Source organism: Poromitra crassiceps (assembly GCF_964638095.1).
Source record: "Poromitra crassiceps genome assembly, chromosome: 2".
Classification (NCBI taxonomy): Eukaryota; Metazoa; Chordata; class Actinopteri; order Beryciformes; family Melamphaidae; genus Poromitra; species Poromitra crassiceps.
The window spans coordinates 111302666-111329712 of record NC_139624.1 but is presented as its reverse complement, the minus strand read 5'-3'; the positions used below and the strand labels follow the sequence as shown (position 1 = coordinate 111329712).

The window sequence follows — 27047 nt, the reverse complement described above, 5'->3', positions numbered from 1 at the left end:
TTTGTGTGTGATACAGTGACCTTGTATCAGGCAGTCTGCGGTGTTGAAGTTTCCAACGCTTAAAAACACTCGGCTGCTTCTCTTCCTTGATAAACACAGCTGACATGACAACACAGTGCAGCAGGTCTCACTACTGTTCACATGCTGTGGTGCTGCGTTCACATCTCTCTTCACCACGACGGTGCGTTGCTCAAAGTGACAACGTGATAGTTTAAGCTAATGGATCGGATTCTACTTATTTTTCCCCTCAAATATCCGATCCAGTGATTTTGGCCAGATCGGCACCGATACCGAGTATCGGATCGGACCATCTGTAGTGGCAACACTGTCGCCTCACAGCAAGAAGGTCCTGAGTGCCTACGGCCCAGGTGGACGGCCCAGGTGGGGTCATCAAAAAGGGCGTTTCTGTGTGGAGTTTGCATGTTTTCCCCGTGCCCCCCTGGGGTTTCCTCCAGATAGGAACCCTGCCATAAAAACATGCAAAAATAAATAAATAAAAATCGACCACACATAATCTGGAGGGACAATATCTATGTTGACCAGGTCGAACCCCAACAATATGCAGTATGCCACTACTGAGGAAGGCAGTAGCTGCATATAATATGTAGGGCTGTATCCGAATATTCGGATATTCGTTCATTGCAGTGATACTCAAGATGCGCATGCGGCCCGCGGGCGACCCCTGTGTGGCCCGCGATGGAATTGCAAAAATAAAACATTAATTAATTAATTACAGTGCACCTGAACGCAACATGCAAGATACCCGCTGAATAAGTGTCCAAATGTTCATGTCATTCTGGTCAATACTCCACTTCTGTTATAGCATTTCAGTCTGGAATATGGAATATCTTTCAATAATCTATGATTTAGCTGCTAAATTGTCAAATACCGCCATCTGCTCGCTACCCAGGCACTTATGTATGTACTTAACCTAACTAACTTAACCCAACTAACTATCTGGTGTGCACAACATTGTCAGTCTAAACTCCGGCTGACACCCCAAAAACCTACAATCCGCTACAGAAAAATGTATATTCTTTGTTTATTAACTGACCCCTGGCCTTCTATCATTTCACGAAAGTGGCCCCCGGGCAAAGCAAGGTGAGTATCCCTGGTTCATTGGGTAGGTATTCGGTTTCCAAATTTGGTATTCGGATAGTCTAAAAAAGTAAAGAAGAAGTCTATAATAGTCCGGTTTTCAATTTATTTGTTTAGAATATTTGTTTATTATTCATTCAACATTAGTTTTTCTGTCTGAATTGTGGTGTGTCTTCTGTCTTAACAATGACCTGAGGCTTAATTATCTGAGCCTATTATTATGAGAAAAAACAGTCAAATTAACCCACAGAACCGCAGAATAACTGAAACAAGGCCCACCCCCCCCCCCCCCCCCCCCCCCCCCCCCCCTCCGGCCGATACAGCCCTAATAATATGCAGTATGCAGCTACTGAGGAAGGCAGTAGCTGAAATGTCTGGTCGCAATATGGTCATCAATCATCATGTACAAAATAATGAAACATTTTTCCTGAGTGCGGGTCAGATTGTACTTTGCTCAAGTCATTGACACACACAGTATAGCATCTCATCCCACACACACTGGACTAGGGGTGGGAATCACCAGATGCCCACGATACGATACTGAAACGATACTTGAGTCACGATACGATAGTATTGCGATACTGCAATATTTTCGATATTGCGATATATCGATATTGCGATATATTGAATATTGCGATATTTCGATATATTGCGATTTCTTACTTTTTCAACTGCAAATGATGTCCCCAAAGGAAAACTTTGTCAACATCTGGTTTATATAAGAACAATTTTTCAGTCTGTACATCTGACTTCAACCATTTTATTGCAGCAACATTGTCAAGTAGACAGACCAACAACTTTCATAAAGTCATGTCATAGTTGCATGCACCTGACAAACTGAACTGTTTGTTACAGTCTACTTACAGTCCACCTTAACTGGATGTGTGTGTGGACTACTGTACTTATGTAGTTTTTGCAACTTCACTTCACTTACACAAAACATTTTGTGCAGCCCATTCAGTAACTGGGGAACTTGTAAATGACTGTTATGACAAAACTGTTACTGTTAAAACAAAATGAAAATATGCTACCGTTTGTTTACTGCTGGCCTTGGAACTAAAGTTTATAGTAGCCTGGTGGCCTGGCATGGCCTGCAATTTTTTTTTTTTTTTTTTTTTTTTTTGCAATATCGATATTTGGCGTCCAAATATCGATACGATATCGTCAGGCAAAATATCGCGATACTGTGGTGTATCGATTTTTTCCCCCACCCCTACACTGGACACACACACAGTATAGCATCTCATCCCACAGACACTGGACATTGCATTGCACCGAAATTACAGCCCAAACACATTCACACTTATGGTCCAAAACAGCCTTCTTCTGCCCCTCCCCACAGCACAGACACACACACACCCTCTAACCTGTGATGACAGCAGCAGCAGGGAGCCAATCTCCACAGGTTTCTGGAACATGATGTCATCAACAGCGACCAGGCGGGGGCGACATCCTCTGCAACACAGCAGGGAGACATGTTGGATCCAGGGAGCCAACACACACTTTGAAATGTCACATCACTATTAACTCATTGAGTGCCAGCCACTTTTGGAGAACGGACGCTCCCAGTGCCAGAGTTTTCAGAGCGTTTTCAGTGATTTCTCGAGGCCCACAGAATATTGTGTGATATTACTATGTAAACACCGAACACGCAAAAAGAACAAGGAGACTCTATTGTATCATCAGCAAAAAAAAGTTTATTGATACCATTTTCCGTTCTTTAGTTATGAGCCGGAGAAGATAGGTTGTTTTCAGCGTTTTCAGGCATTTCAAATTATAAGCTGAGATATTCAGCCTTTTGTGAAATGCAGCATTTCAAGCACATTCACTGACTCTAGATACGGTAATATTTTCTGATGTAGTGATGTGGTGTAGTTGTGTCCTGCCCTGCGTGCCCCACCCCCCCTCCCCCCCCTCAGCTGAAAACTCCTCCCCACACTAGTAACACACAGCCTCGCACCAAGCGTCTCTAGGAAGCCTGGGAAGCGCCGCCTCCCAGGCAGCGCAACATGGAGAAGCCACACGCGGACTGCAGTGAAAGGTTTGGCTTTTCAGTGTCGCGCTGCTGCTTTTCTAGCGGCTAATCATGTGGAGAAACTATGCTGACAGACAGACAGAGGCAGAAGGACTCAGTTGTGTGCGCGGATTGACTGTGTTCGCACGCACCGTCAGTTGCAGCCAGAACAATCTACATGGCTCTAGACTGCAGCATGAGCGGGTTCTCTTTCATCAAGGCTATTTCAGGCTGTGTATTCCCTGACATTTCTGTAATCTGGAGAGCACTGTCGCCACCTAAGGGTTCTGTAAAATAGGTAATAGACCTCCAATAGCTACTATAGTTGTACAGGAGCTGCGGAAGGCTTTGATCGACGTCCCACCGTCAAAAAACGCATTGGACGTCGAAGGACGTCCGTGGCACTCTACGTCACTATTTAATTGGACGTCGAAGGACGTCCATGGCATTCAATGAGTTAAGTAAAAGTCCTTTGCCAAAATATTTTGAGTTCTGGGTCAAGCAAATCTGTTTTTTCTGACTGCACTTTGATTCAAGTTAGACTGAAGAAATTGAAAATGACCAGAGTGGCGCATTTATCTGAAGCTGATTCTCTATTTTGTACTCTTTTCATGTCATATTTACTATCATCAGTTTGATGCTCAAACAACCGTCTTTGCCTGACCTTCAACCAGAAAATCACATGGTCTAGAATAGATGATCATGCTATTTTGCTACTTGCATGCAAGTAGCAAAAGTAGCAAGTAGCAAGTCGTTTTTTTAAACATTCTAAAGTCAAATGGATGAATGTGGTGTACTTTGAGAAAGCTTAAGAGCAAAATTAAAAGGCTAGATCTATGAAGAACATGTCATCATTACTGTGCTGTGGGTTTACAATGACAAACTAAATTTCTCCCTATAGGTCAGGGATACTCAACTTGCTTTGCCACTTTCGTGAAATGATAGAAGGCGAGGGGCCAGTTAATAAACAAACAATATAAATCTTTCTGTAGCCGATTGTAGGTTTTTGGGGTGTCAGCCGGAGTTTAGGCTGACAATGTTGTGCACACCGGATAGTTAGTTAGGTTAAGTTAGTTAGGTTAAGTACATACATAAGTGCCTGGGTAGCGAGCAGATGGCGGTATTTGACAATTTAGCAGCTAAATCATAGATTATTGAAAGATATTCCATATTCCAGACTGAAATGCTATAACAGAAGTATTGGCCAGAATGACATGAACATTTATTGGACACTTATTCAGTGGATATCTTGCATGTTGCGTTCAGGTGCACTGTAAAAAAAAAAAAAAAAAAAAAAAAAAAAAAAAATTTGGTCAACATCTTTTTGTGGCGGTCCAAATCCTTTTGTGGCGGCCCGCCACAAATTCCTTTATGTATGGGAAACAATGGCAATATACTGTATAGGATACATGAAACACTTTTCACTTTCTCAACATTTTTCTCTTTACAAGAACAAAATATGGCGGTTTGATAGACAAAAATCTAAGACAATGTTACTATATTGCTCCAGTTTTGTTTTAGTTTTTTCCTGTGGTATTTCAATTTAATTATATTTTATAAATTGAATTAAATTTTGCCAAGCACACAAGGCCTTCATGATTCTCTCTCACTCTCTCTAACATACTGTAGCCTCTCACCCATAGGCGCAGGCGTTGGCCCAGCCCAGCTCATAAGCTTTCCTCATGAGGAAACCTCCGAAGATCCTGTTGAAGATATTCCTCTCCTGCAGAAACACACACAGGCTGGATTAGGATTCTCCCTGCTGCCCACAGGGAGAACATGGGACCCCCAAAGCATGCACTAGCAGAGGAACAGTTTCTTCTCTCAGGCCATAAGACTCAACAATAACACACACACAATGAATATGCACGCGTGCACACACACGTTACCTCGCACAAAGTTTGGAGTGCAATATGACTGAATGTATAATTAACTCAGTGCAATATTTTGATGCATAACCATATACGTACTACGTATAACTGTACTGCTACCTCTTGCACCTTCATTGCCATCGTATCACCTTTCACTGCCATTTGCTATTGTTTCTTTATCAGTTTTCCCCCTTCTGACTCAATTTAATTTATATTCCTATTGCGCTTGTGTGTTTTCTGTTTCCTTTATGCCATGTTTCATATTCATATATTTGTTGATTTTTGCACCTTGTCTTATATTTTATGTCCTATGGAGCCGCCCGACCTAAGGATTTCACTCGAATGTACTTGTACAACCAGAGTGACAATTAACATCTTGAATCATGGCTGATACAGATAGTGATAGTGAAATGATGAAAAATTGAGTGTTTCTCATCAGGCTGGAAAAACCTGTGAAACAGCATTGAGTCCATCATGGGACAGTAAAACTGGTGAAATATTTTTCATGTCAGCAGCTCTTTAAGGCAGAGTGACATCACACCTCACCTGCGGATGGCAGATCTCCAGTCCTTTGACCTTGGCATCCTGCATCCACACCGAGTTTGGTGGCAGAACTCTGCTGTGGAAACTGATTGTCCTGGAACACATGCAGGCAAACGTCTTGGTCACCTCCCCACTTTGTGATTCAGGCTGAGAACACAGGCGGAACTGCTTTAAAGTGGACAGTATCTCAGTCATACTTTGAGTCCAGGGTGTTGAGGAACAGGCCGTGTACAATGTTCCTCTCCTCGGCGGTTGGAGCCACCTTCAGGAGTGACGCAGTGCTCATTCCCACACGGCGGGACTTATTGGCTGGAGACCGGGGATGCGCACACACACACACACACACACACACACACACACACACACACACACACGTACATATGCACACACAGACGCACGCACGTGCACACACACACACACACAAGAGGGGGAAAAAAGGGATAAAGTTGCCATGCAAAGGACAGACGCACAGATAACAATCTATTAATTTTGTCCAAAATTTAAATAAAAAATGTTTAAGCATTGAAGACATTTCAATTTATTATAAGTCCAGGTCATTTTCTTTTTATTTACTACCTGGATGACTGTAATAAACTTACACAAACATACCACATTTTCTCTAATAGTGGCTGGTAGGTCAATTAAAAGCTCTGATAATGGCCGGGGGCACAAACAAACAATGCAGGCCGGGGGAAAAAACAAAGGAAAAAACAACGGTTCACTTGGCCGGCGGAAGTCATGCCGTCGTGGATTACCGTAATTATCGTAATGCATTGCAGTAACCAAAACATGACTACAGTACCTAACGAACCCCAACAGAAGCAGATCAGAAAACAAGGAGGTTTCGTACTAAAATGTGAGCATATGAGCTTCCAATAAAGGCCTGGTACCCTCTGCAGTTGAGGTAAATAAAGGCCTTGGCCAATATTAACTCATTGAGTGCCAATGACGACTATAGTCGTCAATTCAAATAGTAACGTAGAGTGCCAATGATGACTAAAGTCGTCAATTGCGTTTTTTGACGGTGGGACGTGGATCAAAGCCTGATGCATCTCCTGAAAAAATATGGGCAATTTTGAAGGTGTATAAGCTATTTTACGGACCCATTAGGTGGCGACAGCGCTCTCCAGACCAGAGAAAGGCAAGGAAAAACAGCAAAGAAGCCATGATGAAAGAGAAACCGATGCATGCTGGAGCCAGAGCGGCACAGATTGCTCTGGCTGGAGCCAACGTTAGCTGCGAACAGCGGCCAATCCGCTCCCACAACTGAGCCCCTCTGTCTCTGCTGCATAGTTTCTCCACACGATTAGCCACCAGAAAAGGAGACACCCGACACCGAAAAGCCAAACCATTCTCAGCAGTCCGGTTTGGCTTTTCGGTGTCGCGCTGGGAGCCAGGGCACAAAAACGGCGGAGCGCTCCGAAAATAGACGCTGGGTGCGTTAGTCTGTGTGTTAGTGTGGGGATGAGTTTCTCCCAGCTCTGGCATGCAGGCTGTGTGTTAGTGTGGGGATGAGTTTATCCCAGCTCCAGCAGGAAGAGATTCGTCGCCTGACGCAGGTAGCAGAGATTCGAGCAGAGCCACCAGAGACACTCCCACGGAGGAGGAGTTTGCAGTTGAGGGGGGTGGGGCACACAGGGCACCACACAACTACACCACGTCACTACATCAGAAAATATTAGCTTCAGAGTCAGTGATGTGCTTGAAATGCTTCATTTCACAAAAGGCTCATTATCTCAGCTTCTAGTTTGAAACGTCTGTTTTTGGTGAAATCAACCTATCTTCTCCGGCTGATAACTAAAGAACGGAAAATGATATATCAATAAACAGTTTTTTGCTGATGATACAAGAGAGTCTCATCGTTCTTTGGGCGTGTTCGGTGTTTACATAGTAATATCACACAATATTCTGTGGGTCTTGAGTTATCACTGAAAACGCTCTGAAAGGGCTGGCACTGGGAGCATCCGTTTTCCAAAAGTGGCTGGCACTCAATGAGTTAAGAGGAAATGCGGCAATTTAGACATTAGCCCCTTTCAGACATGCCCTGGAATTCAGGAGATATCTAGATGTTACCCAGGTGGGGGTGTACAGTATGTATGAACATCAGTCATAGGGCTGGGTTGGAGGAGCACCAGAGCTTGTGTGTCTATCTGCCACCACCCCGCAGACACCCCCAAGCTCTGCGGAGCATGTGAGAGACAGAAAGCCAGTGAAACAGATTATTATTATATAGTCGATGTGAATGAGCAAGCGAGCAAACATCAGGCAATTTCAGTTTTTCCAAATGAAGCTGGGAGCTGCTCCGTGTGTCAGCCAACAGGCCACGTGTTGCTTGATTGAAAGGCTCAAAGCTTTGCACATCACACCACCTTCAAAATAGAGCATTCTTCCTGCTTCTCAGTATTGGACATTGCTAGGTAAGATATCTGGACCTATCACCAGAATAAAGCGTTTGTTTCTTTTTTTTTTCATGGAGTGGAGAATTGCTTTTTATATCTCTGATGTAGTTTACATTGAAAAACATTATTAAAAGTGTCTCGACTCTCGCATAAACCCCCGCAGCACACTAATGCCCCAACTCCCCCCGCCCCCGCTCTACTCTACACCAGAGCTGTTCCACGTGTGAAAGCAACAATGACTCATGTCTGAAAGGTAAACTCCAGGTAATGATTTTCCTGAGCTACCCTGAGCTAATGCTGACTCCATATCTGGAAGTGGCTATTGTTTACATCACCATCTCTTACTTTCTCCTTGCTGGAAAAGTTCCTCCTCTTCTGGACCTTCTGGCTTCAGTGGATTCACAAATGCTGCCCTGGAATAAAACACATGTGGACATGAGGGAGGTGTAGGAAGGGAGTCAGGACTGGGTGGACTGATGGGTGAACACACACACACACACACACACACACACCTCTTGTTTTCTGGGTCTCTGGCCACCATGACAAACGTAGCATCCAGAACTGGACTGTAGGCTCCGTCATGGTACTGAGAAAACACACAGTCACATCAGTCATGTTGTTTAGTATCCCTCTTTGTTGCTCAGCACTCAGAGTGCCAAAGTTACACCCTCTTCCGCGTTCAACATATGAACCAAGGGATTTCATCCGTCATTCATTTTTCCATCTACATTTTGTAAAATGTTTATAAAAATAGTTTTACTTGGTCAAACAACGTGATTCAGCTATATTTAGAATCAGGAGAGACCATAACATTTCAGTCAGACCAGAAATACAGATAAATAAATAAAAATGTTATATGGTCTCTCCTGATTCTAAATAGCTGAATCATGTTGTTTGACGAAGTAAAACTATTTTTATAAGCATTTTAGGAAATGTAGATGGAAAAATGAATGACCCTTGGTTCATATGCTGAACGCAGAAGAGGGGGTGAGTTTGGCACTCTATTGCTGTGTTGTTTCTACACCACCTGTCCAGTGTGGGCAGAGCTTGGATTTTCTGTTGATGCAGTTTGAGTCTTTGTCTGTTCAGTCATGGTGGCTATCACTGCTCATGCTAACTACGTCTTCTTCTGTTAATTCCAAATGAGCAAACTGTAAATGTAAATGTGTGTGTAAGGAAGCAGGTCAGAGTGCCTACAGTACCTGAGACATGTGCATCTTGGCTTCAATAGAGGTCCTTCCCACCCACGTCACATGACCAGTGAACTTGATGTCGCAGTCTGGATAGATGATGTGCTTCCTCATGTCTGTCTCACAAACAAAAAAGTACACATTTTCATACCAACATGAACAAGGCTACCATATACTGTATATCTTGGGACTAATTTGTGGGACTGTAGCTCTGATGACTATGATGGCTGGGACTTGAGCATAACTCCTAAGAGAGAAGCATTTGAATCCAAGGCTGCGTTCACACCAAGTGTGTTTGGAGCTGTTTACTCTTTACAAATGCTGGTGAGTTTATTATGGGTAGAAAGAAACTGAAGTTGTTGAATCTGATGAGCAGCAGTTCGTCATGCTTGGAAATCCGAGCGGGACAAAATGAACTGAGGTCAAACTCAGAGTCGAGGTGAGGTGAAATGTCTAGGCCAAAGAGCACATTTCTCAACTCCTTGAAACAACGCACAAGAATAGTGTCGTACCATCATGCTTATCTAAAGTTACAGGGACTGAAAACTCTTTGTTTTGGCCTCTGCGGCCAAAATCTCTAACGTGGTGTTACTAAAACGCTGTCCAATAAACAAGCTGCTTGTGAGTACATGTGACTACCGTATTTCTTTTGTTAGACAAATACAACAAATTAAACTTTTCCCACAGTGGTTTGGACCAAATGAAACAAACTAGGTGTGATCGCATCCTAACACTTTATTGACCCTCTGTTGTGCTCCCTGAGATTCTTACCTATCTTATCCACCAGGGCGGTGACAATGGACAAAGGAGACCTGGGCAGAGCCTCATTATGGGTGTGAGAGTAAGAGATGAGGACTGAGGAGGGAGACCGGGAAAGAAAAATTAAAAAAGTTTACCAATTTACTAAGACAACACATATTCACTCAGTACAGCTATCAACAACAGATTCAATGTATGTTCTGTGTGTTACGCAATACTATACAAACTTACAGTACAGCCGTATTAATTTGGTTATACAAACATTATGTGGAAAACATTATCAAGTGCAGGAAGTGACATGGCTAGTTGGTTATGTGCAGACTTGGCCTTTAGGAGCCAAAGTTACCAGCCACAGCTGAAACTGAAGTTACCAGCCACAGCTGAAACTGAAGTTACCAGCCACAGCTGAAACTGAAGTTACCAGCCACAGCTGAAACTGAAGTTACCAGCCACAGCTGAAACTGAAGTTACCAGCCACAGCTGAAACTGAAGTTACCAGCCACAGCTGAAACTGAAGTTACCAGCCACAGCTGAAACTGGTCAGGATTTGGCTGTGGTCTGTGTTAAAGTCCCTCCATCAATATTATGTAACATGTATAGCAGAATGTGATACCTGCTAAACTGTCCAGGTCCTCCAGGATTCTTCCAAACCTGAGAAGAGGCAGATGATCACTTAGGCTGCATTTAAACTGTCTGGTACCAGTGACCCAATTCAGATTTTTTTTGCTTACATGTGGCACATATCCGATATGTGTTATGAACGTGTAAACAGGAAAAAAGCACATGGATTCGGATATTGTCAGGTCAGATTCAGGCCTCAATCATATGTGGAAATAAATCAGATATGGCCCAATGTGACTGTCATCTAAGCGGACATCGGATATTGATCTCCCAAAGCACAGATGATTCTGTATTCAAACACAGCGCTATTTTAAAACTCTAATTGTCTCCAATAATACATCTTCAGAGATAAACTTTTTGGATCTTCAAATTTGATGCTATGGCTCTCCCTGGCTTAAATGAATAGATCGATTACAGACCATTTTTATAAACACTGTTCCATTACCACATTACCATAAATATATTTTTTTCACGCAATCTTTTCCATACTTTTATTTTTGAATTGGATATTTTTCTACTCATTCCAGAAACACTTTATTTTTTATATATTCCCAACCGGAAGCATCCACTACTACAAGTTCCGTGCACACCTGAGCACACAACTTTTGCCCTGACGAAGGCCATTGTGCTGAAACGCGTTGGCAACCACTCTTTTCCTACTTTTCTATCTTTCCATTCTTTTTTCTCCCTCACCGAGTGTCTCCTTGGACGTGCTTGAGACCACCACCTCTACAAGTAAGTGGCCTCTGGCACCATCTTTTTCATTTGTTCCCCTCACCAAGAGCACCTCGGATACAAAGAAACAGACGAACAGACACACATACGACAGAGCTGAAGGCGAGTGGAAGGCGAGTTATGTGTACCTGACAGTGTTGTGGAAGGTGAGTTATGTGTACCTGACAGTGTTGTGGAAGGTGAGGTATGTGGACCTGACAGTGTTGTAGAAGTTGAGGTACTGTATGTGTACCTGACAGTGTTGTGGAAGGTGAGTTATGTGTACCTGACAGTGTTGTGGAAGGTGAGTTATGTGTACCTGACAGTGTTGTGGAAGGTGAGTTATGTGTACCTGACAGTGTTGTGGAAGGTGAGTTATGTGTACCTGACAGTGTTGTGGAAGGTGAGTTATGTGTACCTGACAGTGTTGTGGAAGGCGAGTTATGTGTACCTGACAGTGTTGTGGAAGGTGAGGTACTGTATGTGTACCTGACAGTGTTGTGGAAGGTGAGTTATGTGTACCTGACAGTGTTGTGGAAGGTGAGTTATGTGTACCTGACAGTGTTGTGGAAGGTGAGGTACTGTATGTGTACCTGACAGTGTTGTGGAAGGTGAGTTATGTGTACCTGACAGTGTTGTGGAAGGTGAGTTATGTGTACCTGACAGTGTTGTGGAAGGTGAGTTATGTGTACCTGACAGTGTTGTGGAAGGTGAGTTATGTGTACCTGACAGTGTTGTGGAAGGCGAGTTATGTGTACCTGACAGTGTTGTGGAAGGTGAGGTACTGTATGTGTACCTGACAGTGTTGTGGAAGGTGAGTTATGTGTACCTGACAGTGTTGTGGAAGGTGAGTTATGTGTACCTGACAGTGTTGTGGAAGGTGAGTTATGTGTACCTGACAGTGTTGTGGAAGGTGAGTTATGTGTACCTGACAGTGTTGTGGAAGGCGAGTTATGTGTACCTGACAGTGTTGTGGAAGGTGAGGTATTTCTCTCTGAGCTGTGTACCTGACAGTGTTGTGGAAGGTGAGATACTTCTCTCTGAGCTGCGGCTCTGAGCCCAGAGGGAGGTTGACCTCCAGGAAGCTGTCCTTCATCTTCCTGGCCGGCAGGTCGCTCTGAGAGTTGGCGAGCATGGACGACAGTGACACACGCTCCGCTAATGCCTGCTGGTGGTCCCTGAGAGAGAGAGAGATATTACACTATTAGAAATTACATGGTTTTCCATAAGCTCCAGCTTTCAGCTGGATGGCCAAAGATTAGAACATTTCTAGATGGCTACTTTCTTACTGTCACAATAACTGCAATATTGCAATACCGTGCTATAGACAAGCCAACCGTGGTGGATAGCAACCAACCGTCACAACCGTGCTGTGTTCACGTTATCCTTTATTTCCACGGTGCAGCAGAAGGCATTGCACGGCGCACACCAAATTCACGTCATGCAGTAATTCAGAGGCGTCACTATGTGATATTTGTGAGATGGCCTCTAGTTTCCCAGCTGGGCGGTGTTTGGACCTTCAGGCCAATCACAGTGCTTAAACATGGCAAACTCCACTCAACCAGGATGCCAAGCAACTTCAAACACACATTCAAATGACAACCACAGACAGTGTCTGTGCTTGTCATTTGAAACTTCACATTCTTTCCTATTTTCATCCCAACGTGAGTACAATGTGTTTGAGTGAATTTTATCTATGAAGTAGCTCCGTTATGAGCGAAGCTAGGCTGCTGTGTTTCTGTGGAAAACAGCTGATGATCATAATCATCATCACCCCCCAAATAAGTTCTCCGGTGGTCCGGACAGCAGTCTGAAGATTACATTTGTAACGGTGAAGGCTGAAGTTGGCCATAGTTAAGTTCATGCCAATTTGCTAAGTCAGATCAACATCACATCGTGTGGCTGTATTTAGTTTGACCTTTGTGTTACCAATTTATTGGAAGTGATGGACACTATTATGGACACACTGTTGGTGAGAAAATAAATGCAGTATAATAATGTATATTGGAAAAGACTGGACATTGATTTTTTTTACTGAGTACGTGTCTAAACAATTAGCAGCCAGTAGCAGCTAAAGTATATAATATGTATAGCAGCTAAAGTATATAATATGTATAGCAGCTAAAGTATATAATATGTATAGCAGCTAAAGTATATAATATGTATAGCAGCTAAAGTATATAATATGTATAGCAGCTAAAGTATATAATATGTATAGCAGCTAAAGTATATAATATGTATAGCAGCTAAAGTATATAATATGTATAGCAGCTAAAGTATATAATATGTATAGCAGCTAAAGTATATAATATGTATAGCAGCTAAAGTATATAATATGTATAGCAGCTAAAGTATATAATATGTATAGCAGCTAAAGTATATAATATGTATAGCAGCTAAAGTATATAATATGTATAGCAGCTAAAGTATATAATATGTATAGCAGCTAAAGTATATAATATGTATAGCAGCTAAAGTATATAATATGTATAGCAGCTAAAGTATATAATATGTATAGCAGCTAAAGTATATAATATGTATAGCAGCTAAAGTATATAATATGTATAGCAGCTAAAGTATATAATATGTATAGCAGCTAAAGTATATAATATGTATAGCAGCTAAAGTATATAATATGTATAGCAGCTAAAGTATATAATATGTATAGCAGCTAAAGTATATAATATGTATAGCAGCTAAAGTATATAATATGTATAGCAGCTAAAGTATATAATATGTATAGCAGCTAAAGTATATAATATGTATAGCAGCTAAAGTATATAATATGTATAGCAGCTAAAGTATATAATATGTATAGCAGCTAAAGTATATAATATGTATAGCAGCTAAAGTATATAATATGTATAGCAGCTAAAGTATATAATATGTATAGCAGCTAAAGTATATAATATGTATAGCAGCTAAAGTATATAATATGTATAGCAGCTAAAGTATATAATATGTATAGGACTTACGGTAAGTCTCTACAACTTGTGAACACTGAAGAGACTGAACATGACAAAGTGCCTGACGTGCAGTAACATGCTAACACATAGTACCGCAGGGATGACGTATTTTTGTAGGCTTTATCCATAAATGGCCACCATTTGGTTCTTTAGTGGAAAAGTCTATGGGGTTTTAGAATGGGGATTTCACTTAAATGCATAAAATAAGGTCTGTGGGTAACAAAAGTTTTTGGGAACACGAATTTGGGTTCAGCATGATACTCTTCACAAACGTGAAGTTTGCCTTTTGAAGCGTTTGATAAAAATCGTTTTTTTTACACATTTAGGTTGCAAAAGTCATAAAAGTTATTCATGTTTGTGAAGATTATCATGCAGAACCCAGATTCGCGTTCCCATAAACTTTTGTTAACCACAGACCTTATTTTATGCATTTAAGCGGAACCCCCATGTTAAATCCCATAGACTTTTCCACTGAAGAACCCGGAAGTATACTTCCGGACTCATTCCTGCGGCTCTCTATTAACATGGCAACACAGATGCTTCAGTATAGCGTTGGAACTTGTTTTGAACCAATACGGGACACTGTTTGTCCCATATGTTCATCCCACTGGCATTGCGTGATGAAAACCCACCCTACTCTGCGTCTGGTTGGCTAGTACTGCTGCCTTCATGGATTAGATTGGTTAGCTTTAGGCATCAATCAGGGTCAGGCTGACCCTCTGCTCTATGATTGGCTCTGATCCGGTGTGAGCCAATCAGAGAGTAGAGATGGGCCGGGTCTTCGCAGAATGGCACTGGGAAAATGGATGCTCCTACTTCACCATTTCCAGCGAAAACTCTCCAAGTTGAAAAAATACAGATGTGAATATGAAGAATCAAACATTTGGCAGTGTTGGTGAAAATGAACACAAAGGCTGGGTTCCTAACTTCCTATTATAGTCAGTAGTAAAGAGTAGGGGTGTCACGATATTTCGTCGCACGATATATCGCGATATCGAAACGTCACGATATGTATATCGTCAGAAAAAAATGATATCGTAAAAAAAATAAAAAAAATGCTCCTGAATAATAATATAACAAATTTAGCAGAATCAACACGCATGAGTGAGGGGGTAGACTACTACTGGCATGGCAAAACAGCTCAAGGGGTACATAAGATTACATAAGTTTAGGGACCATTGAGCATGAGTTATTTAAGAAATAGATTGTATACTTTATTTTTCTTTCACCATGCAACAAACATTTAGTTTGTGACAGTGTGACACATTCTATTGCAAGAGAAGCATTATCTTCCATGTTGTTTTCTAGTTATTATAATAACAATTTCCAAAAACAGCATTTGTTTTGTATTTTGTGTATTTCAAATGAAAGACTATTTTTCCAGTATTTTCCCAGGGCTCCCTTTAAAAGAGGTTTCGATTTCAACGGGACTCACATGGTTAAATAAATGATAAATAAATACATAAAAATTATTTACTTTTGTTAAAAAAAATATTGTTAAAATATCGTATCGTATCGTTATCGTGAACCCAATATCGTGTATCGTATCGTATCGTGAAATTAGTGTATCGTGACACCCCTAGTAAAGAGTCTAGAGCGTAAAACGGCACAAACGGGACCCGGCTTTCAACTGAGCCAGGAGGCAGACTGGTGAACAGCAATGACTTTAACAACGGCAGGTTGCTGAGAGCGGTGAGTTTAGCAACAAGTCCTGGTTGGGTTAAGCTTAGTCATCTTTTCAGTGTCTTTTAGGTCGCTTTCACATACAGTATAAGCTGGTGGATTCGGTGTGATTCGGGGGGGTGAAGCTGCAACATTGTTTCATTTTTCATTTGGTCCGGTTCACTTCCACACATGCAATTTGCCGAGCGCACCAAACTTTCTGAACAATGTCACGTGGTCGAAACGGTCACTCGTCTATTGGACAGAATGTAGAGGGGAAATCTCTCCTCTTCTGCCTCCTTGCCTGCTGAGGGCTGACTGAACAACACAAGTGAATCCGCGAAACACAACCGATAGAGAAACCACCTTTATGCGATCTTCAGATTTCTGGTTTTACTTTGGTGTTACTATCAAATAAATATTTTACAAGAATGCGCCCAATATGATCAGCATGTTGGGTCCAACATCATTCTGCAGATGAGAGGAGACGAGCGAGGCAGCGTGGTGCGCACCGACCCGTGTGCGCATCGCAGTGTTTTGTTTCCTTCTACCGCCTTCTACTCATGATGCACTGCCTTTCCTATATTTGCTCGTGTTTGGTTCGGTTTGCTAAAACGAACACCACAAATGAACCGCGCTAGAGTTCACTTGCAAACGAACCGAGATCCACGTTTTCAAGCGGACTAGAGTTCGCTTGTTTGTTCCGCAACAGAGTTCGTTTGCGCTTTGCTTTCACACCACCCCAAACGAAGCGCACTATCCGAGGAAACAAACTCTGGCGCGGTTAAAGCGGACCAAACAGCTTACATGTGAAAGCGACCTTATAATGACAGCTTTTTAACCCCTTCTATGATGGGACACCATGTCCTGATTATTTCCTATTCCTATCTGGTTGTATTTACTAGGAAATAGATGTCAATGAATCACACCAGAAGGGGTTGGTTTATCTTGGCTGCTGAGGTGCCTCTAGGCTACATTATTATGATGTGATTTGTTTAAAATACATGAAACATTAATTTAATATGAATCAATATAACGCTAGTGTAAATGAGAAGAAAATAAACAACTCTGATATGTTATATGCTCAACCAACCTGGAAGACCTGTTCTATTTGTTATAGGTTCACACAACAGGAGAACCCCCCCCCCCCCCCCCCCCCCCCCCCATGTTCCTTATTTCCATTTCAAGAAGTTGGCAACCCTACTTGAGTACCTCCAGTTAGTGGAAGCTCCCACAATCTGCCTCAGCCTGTTGCGCACTGGAAAACAGAAAAGAAACAATCAGACAAAGTGTGTGTGTGTGTGTGTGTGTGTGTGTGTGTGTGTGCGTGTGCATGTGCGTGTGTGTGTGCATGCGCACGCAAGCCCTGAATGTTCATGTTTCATACTGTCTCTCTCAGAACAGCAGTCTGCTTCGTTATTTGACCTAACGGGTGTGTGTGCGTGTGCATTTCTCTCCGGTTATGTAACAAAAACAGACAGTCAATAATGATCAATTTGGGTTTGCCAACTGAAGCCTTGACATGAATAAACATATTGATTAAGCCACTTTCAAAATGTATGACTGCTTAATGTGTTTGCAGTTTGCAGTACAGTCAATACAAATCATTTCGAGGCTGAATATGTAATGGACCCAAAAGTACACAAATTTTGGAAATAAAGAACTACAAATATCTTTGTTTTTTGGATAATGACAGTGAAAACATCACCCATCTGAAAATGTGTGTTCTACTAATATGGAGTTATACTGTATGTACAATGTGCTTTTGGCTTGCTGTTTACTTTAACAGGAGGCTGCATCTTAGTAATGTGCTTACTGTGAGACAATATAAAACAGAGAGAAACAGAAGAGAGAAGGGCGGGAGAGAGAGAGAGAGAGAGAGCAATCAAATGAGACAACTATCATGTGGGAACAAGCAGCACCAAAACACTGCAGCTCGGCGCTGCAGAGAGCGAGAGAGAAAAAATAAAAGTTAGTAGACATTGTCAGAAAATGCTGCAGCCAGGGTGCGCTCAGCTCTACTGTGGAGAGCCAAGGGAGAGAGAACCCAGCCCAACTAATTCTAAATCCACCAAAAGGCAACAGACGTACAGTAAAATCTAGTCTACTGTACACAGGACAACACAGAGTGTTTAGCTAAAGGGTGACGACATGCAGCAGAAATTATGGTGAATTAGGAGCAAATTAGGAGAGACTAAGTGTTAAATAGTTAGGATTGGTCTTGGTTTACCAACATCAACACACACCATTGGACACATGTAAATGTGCATCTCCTGTGGAGAAACAGAATATGATCAGGGGAGGGGAGGAGACTGGGTGGAGGCAGAGAGGTTGGTTCATTCAAGGACGATGGTGGACTTCAGCCCAATGGCCTCAAGGTGTCCCTGTTACACCCAATATACACCACCAGATGTGTTACGAGATCCGGTAAAACTGACGGATCAGACTCTCGCCCATGTTCATAGATGGGGGATACATGGGGTACGGAAAAATTAGGCACGTGTTCTGTTTTTGTCGGATCCCGCATGTGTCAAATGGAACCCGTGAACTCGTAGTTACGAGTTGGGAAGTAGTGTACACGATATGCGTTCAACTGGTTACGTTGTGAGAGCACCGTTACTAGTAGGCAATCCTGTTAAAAATTAACAGTAGGCATAAATGTATTCTAAATCTGATTGAGACAAGACGGTATTTGATAATAATTTGTAGGTAGTTGATTACAATAATGATTATGAACAATGAATAATAATGAATAATGAACGTCCATGGCCTCCGCCGTTTCTGAAAAGGTCAAGAAACATGTCACAACTCATGAACTCAAAGTCGTGAATACCACATGTTCATATACAGTATGAACTCATGTTGTAAACAGAACACTGTAAACACGGCCACATTTGAAGGCAGCATTATTTTAAATACATTATGTCATCATTCTATACACTTGTCTACAGGTATGTTCTTGCTGTACCCTCAGAATTCAGCTCAGTCAGCTCCAAACACCAAACACCAAATTTCCAACTTGTGTTTACAAACTTTACAACCTGAAATCTGATGCTGAGGTTATTTACAAACAGGAAGCCCGTACAGTATTTGAATGCAGCATAGCAGATCTGTGGGGTGAACCTGGAGCTGTCGATCAAGTCATATTTGGGTGTCAGCTGCCCATCCCGTGCAGCTTGCTGTGGGCGAACTTGTGCCAGAATACGATTCCAACCTGTCAATCAAGTCAAACAGGAAGTGACGCTTCATCCTTACCCTCAGCCATGTCCGGCGCACTGCCGCCTGCACCTGCACAGAACGCCCTGTTCATCAAGGACGCAGTGGACCGTAACAACAGGAACCTGTCAAGAAAAACGGACAACATTATAGCCAGCCATGGAGTCCGGTTACATTCTATACTCAGTCCTAATTATAGCTGATATGTCTGAAGGCATCCTGAGTGTCTGAACTCTGCCCCGCTTCCCCACATCCAGCAGCTGACATAGAAGTGGGGCTTTAGACAAACAGACTGTCACAGCACGAGGAGCTACAGCGTTATCGTAACAGGTGTTCTACCGAATTCTGCATCCCCGCTGAGAATTGCATCCCCATTACTACGGCAATGTCTTTACTGGTTTAAAAACCATATAATCTTCTTTGTGGGTGTTCATCAATGATGAGAGATGATCTGGCATCTATAGTTTATGAGAGTCATCAATGTTTCATTACTCAGTAGAAGTAGCATTATTTTCCTTGATACGCAGCTTGGTCTGTCAGAGGGCGAACTTTCTGTTTTTGCCCAACTCTGTCAAATAAAGCATCAGCATGATATGTTTTTTTTTATTATTATTTGAAGGGTCCAATATGTGACTGCATTATTTGGCAGAACTGATTCTGGCTGCCAAATGCATCCCATTATTTTTCACCTTGGGTCATTATTGACATTACACTCACACTGTCGAGCCAAAATGGCACAAGAATATGCTGATAAAAACCATTCGATTCATAGAGAAATAAAGTTGCAGTATTGATGCATTATTCGGAAGATGTTTGTATTTTATCACCTGCCGAGATTTGCATCCACCTCCTTTCTCAGACCAGGCGAAATTCTCAATGTGAAGTCGAAACAGCCCAAAATATGAGCTGGACATTCAGTGTTTGACCCTAAAGCAAGGGTGTCAATTCAGTATGGCAAGATATGGCAGCCGCCATACCTTGGCTTCTGGCCAAAAATAAAAAAATGCGCTAATTAATGATCCTCCTGTCCTCTCACCTGACAGGCCCCCGACACAGCACGTCGGTTAAATATGTCATGTCGAGTCCTGAACATGTTCTTATGTTATATTATTCATTACCTGTTGTTGGCATTGTGTGGAATGATGTTTTATTATGGAGCAACCCTCCCGAAGTGATTACAGTATTAATGCCTGCTTTTATATTGAGGTTAAGCTAAGATAGTTAACTACAACAGGAAGTGTGGATTTTCACAATAAAAGCATCGCTAGTAAAACGTGAGTTATAAATGACCAGTAGCTAATATGTTTGTGGAAACCTGTATTTATTTCTGACTCTGTAATAGTAAGGGGAGTATAATTGTAGCCATTTGATTTCATCCTGTTATAATTAATGTTATGGATCAGTAATAGTATATTTATGCAGATGGGGATATTAATGGGATTTATTTATGTTTGCTGCACAGTGCCAGTAAAGAAAGACAGAAACACCATCCTCCCTCAGCTTATTATTCCTCATACCTGGAGGCTTTAAGTGGTGTCCTGGCCGACACACCGGCGTGAACTTGGTGACAAACCCCTAACTAGCACCTAGTCCATTATTCTCTCCACTACACACTATATAAATGCCATACCACTGTTTATTCAAATGTAACATATTCATGAACAAGTGCATGTCATGTCAATACAAACCATTGGGTTATAATATGAATGGAGAGAGCGTCCCTATCTCCGCCCTGTATGTGTATTGAAGCCAAAATCCGGCCAGATCACTGAACCAGAGTCTGCGCAGTAGCTCCCTTTTTTTGAGAACCTCTGAGAGCTCCACGCCCCTCTGAACTTTCTTATGTAGAGCTGCTGTTTCTAGAATGCGCACAGTGCGTTGTGTATTTATATACAGTCTAGCTCTGTAAATATGACACTTTAAGTTGTAATATTTTTTGTCTCGCCAAAAGTAACCAGGAAGAGTCCCACTATGAGATCAGTTTATCAAAATGACGCCTGTACGAAAATCTGATTTTGGTTGTCGGAGATTCCTCCTCCGGGCTGCTGTGCTCTCAGCGCTCTCAGCCCGGACCGGAAGTGGAGGCTCCTCTCGGCCTCACTGGGGAAATGATCCGATCCACTGCTGTGTTGATTAAGCTAGCCTAATGTTTCCGTGGCATTTTGATTAACTTTATGATTTAATTCCTTTTGGAGCAAATGTTGGTTTTACAAATCTAACCTTGATGCTTTACGCTACGTTGTTTACTGGTATAGTGTGGGTAGGGCAGCCTGCTGTAACGTTCCATTTAATATAGCTCAGTGGTAACGTTAGCCTAGCTGCCTAGTCTCGTCTCTGTTAACTACCGTATATCCTTACAACAGCTAAGAAAGGAGCTTGTGAAGAACGAACAGCCCCACAGTCAAAGCATTTCTCTGAGATATCCATATAAAAATGTTTGTTGCTTTAATACCAAAAATAAAACCTGTTTATGTGACGCTAACGGCTAACCCGTTAGCGATTAGCTCATGGCTGGTGCTTGCGTACTAGGCCCCATCTTATAAAACACATTTCCTGGCAGTTGGACAACCTGGTAAGTTCTGAAAATATGTGTATATTATTGTGTTATTCCAGCTATCGTTATTGTTGTTAAGTTATTGTTGTTAAGTTATAGTAATATTAAGCCGATAAATAATGAAAAACAGCCGACTAGCGAAAGTGGCTAACGCTATTGCTAACGTAGCTGGAGTAACTACTAAAACACATATTTTCTGAACTTACTTCAGTCCCCAACCAACGTTAATTCCTCGCGTGCCTTTCTCAAAACAATGTTCTTTTTATTGCGGTCCATTGATATGTCTGGTAGCCAGCACAGCCACCCCGACCTCCAGGGAGCCACTACCCGTGCTAAGAGCCTCTGTCCCGGGCCCACATACCCAGCAGAGCCACCCAGACCTCCAGGCAGCGTTACATGATGAAAGCACAAAGCAGCACTGTGTCCTGTCTATGTCAAACTAACGCTAGTTCTATACTGTGAAGAGCCTGTCCAGCCAATGACGGCTTGAGACTGGCTGCCACAGCTGTCAATCATCCATTTTTATCCCTTTTTATATGTCAAATAACTACTTAAAAACAAACTGATCAGAAAAATGACCACTTGCACAGGCATTAGCATGATAATGACTATCTAAAATGATACAAACCACCTTTGGAAAAAAATTATCTGACGTATACTGTGATTATTTCGGTTGTGATTTTCCCATCCACTAACATGGGGAGGCGGGCCTTGTGACCTAATACTGGATTCAGCCGTCAGGGCGGCGATCTAACATGCAGCGGCTTCACTAAACGGAAGGTGAAATGGCGTCCATCTTATATAAGTCGATGATACAAACATGTTCTATATATTATTTTAGTGAAAAACCAGACTTAATGTCACCCGCGATTGTGAAGTAAGCCAGCTATTTAACACTGCCAGGAATGCAAACTAGTCACCTTTAGGTGACAGACCCCTTTTTCATTCCAAAATAGGACACTAAAAGTGAATGGTTTTTCAGTGGTTTTATGTCTGCCCTGCAGTGCCCTGCTGTCACCTTTTTCACTGTCCATGGGTCTGCATCCCTGCAGTGCACATTTGTTCAGCATTCATAAAATGCACTTGTTATGTTAGTTTTACAGTGACTAGAATAAAGAAAATGTTTACTACTTATACTGTAGTTGTCTCCTTAGTTAACCTTATAAGGTTGACATTATAAATTAATTGCATAGAAACAAGCAACCCATGAAAATTGTCTATTGCACAACTGATTTCAAAAAAATCTTCAAGCAAGGGGGCCCCCCAAGCAAGGTCACCCCCCCTAAACCCCCCCACCGCGGACCTTGCCATACCTTGGCCTTACTGAACTGACGCCACTGCCCTAAAGTGTCTGAAAATAAACTTAGGGGGATGAGGTGAGGATGCAATTCTCTGCGGAGATGCATTCGGCATAACACCTGCCCGGTCAGTTCGGTTTTGCTCGGCTGTTGTTGAGAAAACAATAGGCTCGTTTGAGATGACTGCCGCCTCGCCTGGAAAGCAGGCGAGAGCTAGCCTGGGTGTGGGTTAACCTGTAGTTCCACTTTAAGTACAGTCTTGTTACCCTGTAGTTATACTATAAGTTATACTATAAGTACAGTCTTGTTACCCTGTAGTTATACTGGGGTCATCCCTATGTTTCCCGGGTCCTATGTTCCCCGCTTTTCCCAAATAGGGTCCTATGTTCCCCGCTATGTTCCCTGGGAGAGGTTAGGTTTTGGGTTAGGGTCTGGGGGAGGTTAGGTTTAGGCGTGGGGGGTGGGAGAGGTTATGTTTTGGGTTAGGGTCTGGGGGAGGTTAGGTTTAGGGTTAGTGAAAAACGGGGAATATAGAACCCGGGGAACATAGACATGATCCCGTTATACTATAAGTTATACTATAAGTACAGTCTTGTTACCCTGTAGTTATACTATAAGTACAGTCTTGTTACCCTGTAGTTACCTCATCGCATCCCCCTAAGTTTATTTTCAGACACTTTAGGGTCAAACACTGAATGTCCAGCTCATATTTTGGGCTGTTTCGACTTCACAGAGAATTGTCCATGGTGGGAAGCAACTGCGGCGCATCGGTCTCACGAGTCCCGTAGCTCACGCAGTCGGAGCAAGTCGGACAACTTTTCTAACCATCATGAAACGGGGCAAAGAAGGCGCTGGTCGAATCTGCGCAGAATTTGCTCATCTCAAACGAGCCTAATCTGAAGCAAGCAGACACACCCCTTGTGTATACAAACCCCACCCTGCTGGGGCCTGGCTAGTGGCTGGCTAACATGTCAGGTGGCGCTCATTTCTTCTTCACCCATATAGCATAGGATCATGTAACACTAACAGCTATACAGACACAATTCTTCAACAAAAACTAGTGACGGGACTGCATAGAAATAACCTAATCGCTTTATTAGCGTTAGCTGACTCCCAAACTTGTTACTAGCTGCGTTGCTAGTTAGTTAGCAAGTCCAGCATCCTGCGGCAGCTTCAACATGTAAATGTTGTTAAAGTCATCGCACTGACCTCGGTGAAAGCATGTTAGCGTCTCAGGGTCTCGGGGGAGCAGAGGAAGCGAGAGACTGATGAAAGGAGAGAGAAGCAGTGAAGCACAGATTTTCTCGCGGCAGAGCGGTGCCAAGGTGCCGGGTGCCAACAGCGAAGACAGACGGGTTGCTTCCGTGTTGCTCTTTCGCCCCACCCCATCACAATACGTCATAACCCCACGGCAGTTATTATGAGTTGTGCCAAACGAACGTTAATATCTAAAAACTATACATCACATCGCTTATATTTTGACATTCCGAGTGAGAGCAGAAGTAGCTCAATAGTTTGATGTAGCCTATAATATATGCATGTCGTGTTAAAGTTGTGTGAACTGTCGCAGTTTTTAAAATGTAAACAGGGTCAGCTCCGGCTAGAGTCAGACACTCAAGCCTCCCAAAGCTCAGGCTCCATAGGGTTCCATTGCCCTTGCCACCCAGTGACGCGGTTTGTTTACCAAAATGCTGCTCGGCTGATCCCTCGATTCCCTCGTATTGGCAGTATTATATAACATACATGGAAAACAGAAATAAAGATAAAATAAACAGAGAAAGGAGGTACATACAATGACCACAGAGCCAGGGGGGAAACAGAGGGAATGTGTGCACTCTGTCAAACCTCTCTATTACATCATTTATGCAAATACATTAAATGGTCAATAAACTGACTGACAACATTTGATTCAATATCAACTCAACTGCTTACAGTGTATAACATTGAAAATAAACTGCTTACAGTGTATAAACAACATATTTTGCCTGCTGTGCCACAGTTCATAGTGTTGTAGGCCACAGTGTAAAGTAGGCTACTTTTCCATAATTTAGACTAAAAGTTCTGAGATTTGCCCCACCTGACAACTGAGTTCAAAATCTGTTTTCTGGATTTGTATGGAATGACTGATTTTAATTAAGTTGAAACTGAGAATAGAAAACAAACTCATGATGCTCACCAAGTTTTTAGCCCATTAAAACCATATAAAAAAGCTAGATATTTAGTTTAGTGTAATTAAATTGTGTGACGTTACGTAGGCTACTCTCCTGGCCCTGTCTTGCCAGGTTGGGGTCGTCAGGCTGATTGAGTGTAGCCTAGGTAAACCCAGCCCCCACGTGACCTGCTCTCTCAGTTCCCAGTCTGAGAGCAGGTCACGTGGGGGATGGGTTTACCCAGGCTAGATTGAGTGCACCTAGGCCCGGTGTAGCCTACTCCTTGGCCTTTAAAAACCTTCAGACCGTGTCTCTCCTTAGTTTGTGTTGTCTAGTCATTTTCCCTAATAGTTTGTTAGTTAATACATTATTATTTTAACTGATTTTGTTTGTTTGTTGTTTTTTCCGTATGACTCTTTTTGTTATTTCCTTGAGCCGCAGGTTGTAATATATGGGGGAGGCCTGTCCGGGATCTAAACCCGGGACCTCTCGCCAGGTTGTAACAAATTGATACTGGACATTGAAACCGTCCCAGTCCCACTAAGCAATTTTACACGGATTAGCCTTTAATCGTTATTGTTGTATTATTTGATTTCATTATGTATTTTTATTTTAAAAAATTTGTTTCTTGAATTTTATATTGTAATTTCAGACCCCAGGAAGAATAATCGCTGCATGAGGCAGTGGTTAATGGGGATCTTAAATAAATAAATCGAATCAAGACATCTAAGGGTATAGCTGGTGAAAATTTAGTAAATCATTAGACTCCTTCTTCTGGGATATATGACAAAAACAAAAAACTTTATACAGTATATGGACTTCTCTGGTAGCCTGACTCCGCCAGATGGGGGTGGCATTGTTCCACAAATTCACAATCAGTCGTTTGTGAAACAGAATGTGAAGCAAACCAATCCATCTGGCAACGTCAGGTTACTTCTCTGGTGCATATGTTTGATATTTACACTACAGCTGTTGATGCATTGTTTAAAATCTTGTAGCTTGGTCTAAAACTGGGATAACGAGCCAAAAAGAGCTTGAGAGATGTTGCAATGATGTGTGCCAAGACTTGAGACTGACTTGGGACTCCAGCAAAGTTGACACCATCTCAATGACTAAGCACAGCAATGTGTGACTGGATCCTGGACTTTCTAACAGACCGCCGCCAGGTGGTGAGAGTGGGCAACCTCACCTCCTCCCCACTGACCATCAGCATAGGAGCGCCACAGGGGTGCGTCTCCAGCCCCTTCTGGTATGACCTCTACACCCACGACTGCGTGGTGACTCAAACTTCAAACACCATGTGAAGTTTGCAGACGACACAGCGGTCGTGGGGCTGATCTCCAGGAGCGATGAGACGGCCTACAGAAAGGAGGTGGAGGCCCTGGAACAATGGTGCCAGGCGCACACCCCCCAATCACCATCAATGGCACAGTGGTGGAAAGGGTGGACAGCTTCAAGTACCTGGGAGTCAATATCCACCAGGACCTGACATGGGCCAACCACACCGCCACTGTTGTCAAAAATACCCAACAGCGACTACACGGACTCAGGCGCCTGAAGAAATTCGGCTAAGGCCAAAAATCCTCAGGGACTTCTACAGAGGCACCATTGAAAGCCTGCTGACTGGCTGCTTCACCACCTGGTACGGGAACTGCACCACCATGGACCGCAGGGCGCTAAGAAGGGTGAGGCGCGCGGCCCAGCACGTAACAGGATGTGAGCTGACAGAACTGCAAGATCTGTACAACCAGCGGTGCCTCAGAAGGTCCCTGAAGATCATCAAAGACACAAACCACCCCCACAACAGTCTGTTCTCCCTGCTACCCTCAGGGAGGAGATACAGGGTCCCAAGAGCACGCACAAATCGCTTGAGGGACAGTTTCTTCTCGCAGGCCACGAGACTCCTGGAGGTCCAGGAGGTCCCCAGCAAAAAGGCAAATAGTGTAGTAGCCGTACTGTACCACACTGCAGCTGCTACCATCACGTATGACT

The 27047-nt window shown here is 42.7% G+C and overlaps 1 protein-coding gene across 1 annotated transcript in view; it reads right to left on the bottom strand.

The window, feature by feature from the left end:
- The window catches only part of acot9.1 (acyl-CoA thioesterase 9, tandem duplicate 1), a 28211-nt gene extending 3974 nt beyond the window's left edge, over positions 1 to 24237 (bottom strand). Inside the window, exons 1-14 of the mRNA XM_083632342.1 lie at positions 24115 to 24237; positions 19093 to 19178; positions 18084 to 18110; positions 17050 to 17095; positions 12217 to 12387; positions 10488 to 10525; positions 9887 to 9970; positions 9128 to 9231; positions 8438 to 8511; positions 8271 to 8338; positions 5724 to 5835; positions 5530 to 5620; positions 4750 to 4835; positions 2466 to 2553 (exon numbers count right to left, since the gene is read on the bottom strand). Of these exons, the coding sequence (XP_083488468.1) occupies positions 2466 to 2553; positions 4750 to 4835; positions 5530 to 5620; positions 5724 to 5835; positions 8271 to 8338; positions 8438 to 8511; positions 9128 to 9231; positions 9887 to 9970; positions 10488 to 10525; positions 12217 to 12387; positions 17050 to 17095; positions 18084 to 18110; positions 19093 to 19178; positions 24115 to 24128 (1089 nt within the window). The 5' untranslated portion in view covers positions 24129 to 24237. The remainder of the gene's footprint in view (positions 1 to 2465; positions 2554 to 4749; positions 4836 to 5529; positions 5621 to 5723; positions 5836 to 8270; positions 8339 to 8437; positions 8512 to 9127; positions 9232 to 9886; positions 9971 to 10487; positions 10526 to 12216; positions 12388 to 17049; positions 17096 to 18083; positions 18111 to 19092; positions 19179 to 24114) is intronic.
- Positions 24238 to 27047: the final 2810 nt, after the last annotated feature.